Source organism: Nicotiana tomentosiformis, chromosome 7 (genome assembly GCF_000390325.3).
Source record: "Nicotiana tomentosiformis chromosome 7, ASM39032v3, whole genome shotgun sequence".
Lineage (NCBI taxonomy): Eukaryota > Viridiplantae > Streptophyta > Magnoliopsida > Solanales > Solanaceae > Nicotiana > Nicotiana tomentosiformis.
In genome coordinates, this window is record NC_090818.1 from 25733337 (window position 1) to 25736073 (window position 2737).

Consider the following 2737-nt stretch of genomic DNA (forward strand, 5'->3'; position numbering starts at 1 on the left):
GAGTTCAATAAGAGTCTGTTGTGGTTGAGGAAAATAGAGTACTGAAGCAGCAAATGACTGAAATGTGTCAAGCCTGGGCCAATGGCCAAGGACCGCCTTTTTCTATTCATGGTTTCCCAGAGTTCACATCCATCTCGACTACTACCATTCCAGTCTCATTGTCTGATCAATCATATCCACCTGGGCTCAGTCTTTATCCCAATTGTACGACTACAGCTGGAATTTCTGTTGCGCGCTCCCAAAGTGTGCCATTGACAACCAATTAGACAACAACTATTGTTATGCCTATCTTCACCATCCCACAATCGACGATAGTGCAGAGGAAAACTCGTGAGTCACAATTTGCTACCCAGCAAGAACAGTACCACTCTCCTGAGTACCACTCTTACCTAGGGCTGGCAAGTGGGCCGGTCCCTGGCCTAAACGGGCCAAGTGAGCCAGTCCAAACGGTCCCGGGCCGGTCCCAAATTAAACGGGCCAAACGGGCTTTTTGTAGGGAACGGTCCGGGACCGGGACCATTTGGTCCCGGGCTAAACGGTCCCGGCCCGCGGGCTAAGTGGGCCCAACATATTTTAAAAAATAATTTAAATAGATATTAGAGACAAAAGGATATTAAAAAAATATCTAAGACAATGCTTTGTAAATTTTATTATAGAATTGTGATCTAAATTTTAATATTCAATATTCAATATTTAATATCGAATATATATAGTATACAAGATGTATATATAGTATATCGATATAAGATGTATATATATATATATATATATATATATATATATATATATATATATATATATATAAATCGATATAAGTAATAAGCTATATTCGATAAGCTATATATACATCTTATATACTATATATAAGATGTATATATTGTATAGTATATATATTAAATGTATAATATATACTATATATACATCTTATATCGATATATATATATATATATATATATATATATATATATATATATATATATATATATATATATATATATATATATATATATATATATATATATCGATATAGAAGAAAATTAGAGAGAGATTGTAATAGATTGATGATTTTGTAAGAAAAAATGAAAGAATGATGGGGTATTTATAGTTGAAAATAGGGAAAAAGTATAATTATAAAAAGTTGGGTATTAAAACAAAGTTAGGGGGGTTAAATGGCTATTTTATAAATAGCCAACGGCTATTTTTGACAGCCCAATAGCTATATTATTTTTAAAAAAAAATTAAAATTTAAAAAAAAAAAATAGCCGTTTGGCCCGTTAAGGGACCGGGCCGGTCCCGAGCTCTGGCGGGCTAAACGGTCCCGGGCTAAACGGTCCCGGGCTTGACGGGCCCAAATCATAGGACCGACCCACAAGACCGGCCCAGGCCCACTAAAACTAGGCCAAACGGTCCTAGCCCGTTTGGCCCGCGGTCCCGGGCAGGTCTCGGGCCTGGACCGGCCCACTTGCCACCCTTACTCGTACCTATTTGATCTTCCTGCAAAGATTGAAAAGCCTTCCCAAAAAATGGCACATGAAGAAATGACCCAAAGAATGAAAAGCTTAGAACAACAGTTGAAAAATGTGCAAGGGTTGACAGTTCAGAAGAGTATTGCCTTCAAGGATATATGTATGTTCCATGATGTCCACTTGCCACCTGGTTTCAAGACTCCCAAATTTGAAAAGTATGATGGACATGGAGACCCCATGGCCCACCTGAAAAGGTATTGCAATCAACTAAGAGGTGCAGGAGGAAAGGAAGAACTATCGATGGCTTATTTTGGGGAAAGTCTTACGGGAGTAGCCTCCGAATGGTTTATGGATCAAGACACATCTCGCTGGTATGTTTGGGATGACATGGCTTAGGCTTTTGTCAAACAGTTCCAATACAACATCGATATCGCCCCAAACCGCAATTCCCTCTCCAACCTGAAGAAGAAACCAACTGAAAGTTTCAGGGAATATGCTATTAAATGGAGAGAGCAAGCGGCTAGAGTTAAGCCACCAATGGATGACCGCGAGCTAATCACTGTCTTCCTTCAGGCTCAAGAGCCAGATTATTTTCAAAACATGATGTCCGTAGTTGGCGAATCCTTCTTGGAAGCAATCAAAATTAGGGAAATGGTTGAGAATGGCCTTAAGACACGCAGAATTATAAGTCAAGCGGTTCTCAAAGCCGCAACTCAGGCTGTCCAGATTGAATATGTTAATTTTAGTGACACAAATGAGAACTATGAAGAAACCATGATGACATCGGGGTCGAGAAGAGGTCTTAGGAGAACATCTCGAAGGTTTGACCAGCCTCGTCTGGCTTCCGATGATTTCTCTGAGCACTACTATCCACCTCAGAACCCATAATACTTTGTTGCTCCATCCGAGTATGTTGTCCAGCCGCAAAGACACCCCAGAAGGTGAGCACCATCACCGCAAAATCTCCACCCACCTCCACAAAATTTTTAAGTGCCCTATAACCCACATCCAAGCCAGGAGTATAGAAGGGAACAAAGGTTGAAAGATAATTTTACACCAATAAGAGAGTCTTATGCAAGCTTGTTTGACAAATTAAAGCATTATGACATGATTGCACCTATTCCTCCAAATCATGTGGACCCACGTGCAAGAAGCTTTGACCTTCTAAAATGTGTGAATACCATTCCAATGCCCAGGGGCACAATGTTCAAAGCTGTCGGGATTTGAAAAGAGAAATAGAAAGGTTGATCCAGGAAAACCTGATTGTGATC

General features: G+C 39.8%; 1 protein-coding gene across 1 annotated transcript; it reads left to right on the forward strand.

The window, feature by feature from the left end:
- Window positions 1-1523: 1523 nt before the first annotated feature.
- LOC104103401 (uncharacterized) lies at window positions 1524-2354 on the forward strand. Its single transcript, XM_070180052.1, has 2 exons — window positions 1524-1837; window positions 1955-2354. Exons 1-2 carry the CDS (start codon window positions 1524-1526, stop codon window positions 2352-2354), a joined length of 714 nt encoding a protein of 237 aa, XP_070036153.1.
- The last annotated feature ends 383 nt before the right edge of the window (window positions 2355-2737 follow it).

What these genes read in the sequence shown, in the direction of transcription:
- LOC104103401 (XM_070180052.1), top strand. Translation starts at nt 1,524, where the DNA reads ATGGCACATGAAGAAATGACCCAAAGAATGAAAAGCTTAGAACAACAG. An exon ending in GATCAAGACACATCTCGCTG is followed by an intron (nt 1,838 to 1,954) that starts GTATGTTTGGGA and finishes TGAAAGTTTCAG; the next exon opens with GGAATATGCTATTAAATGGA.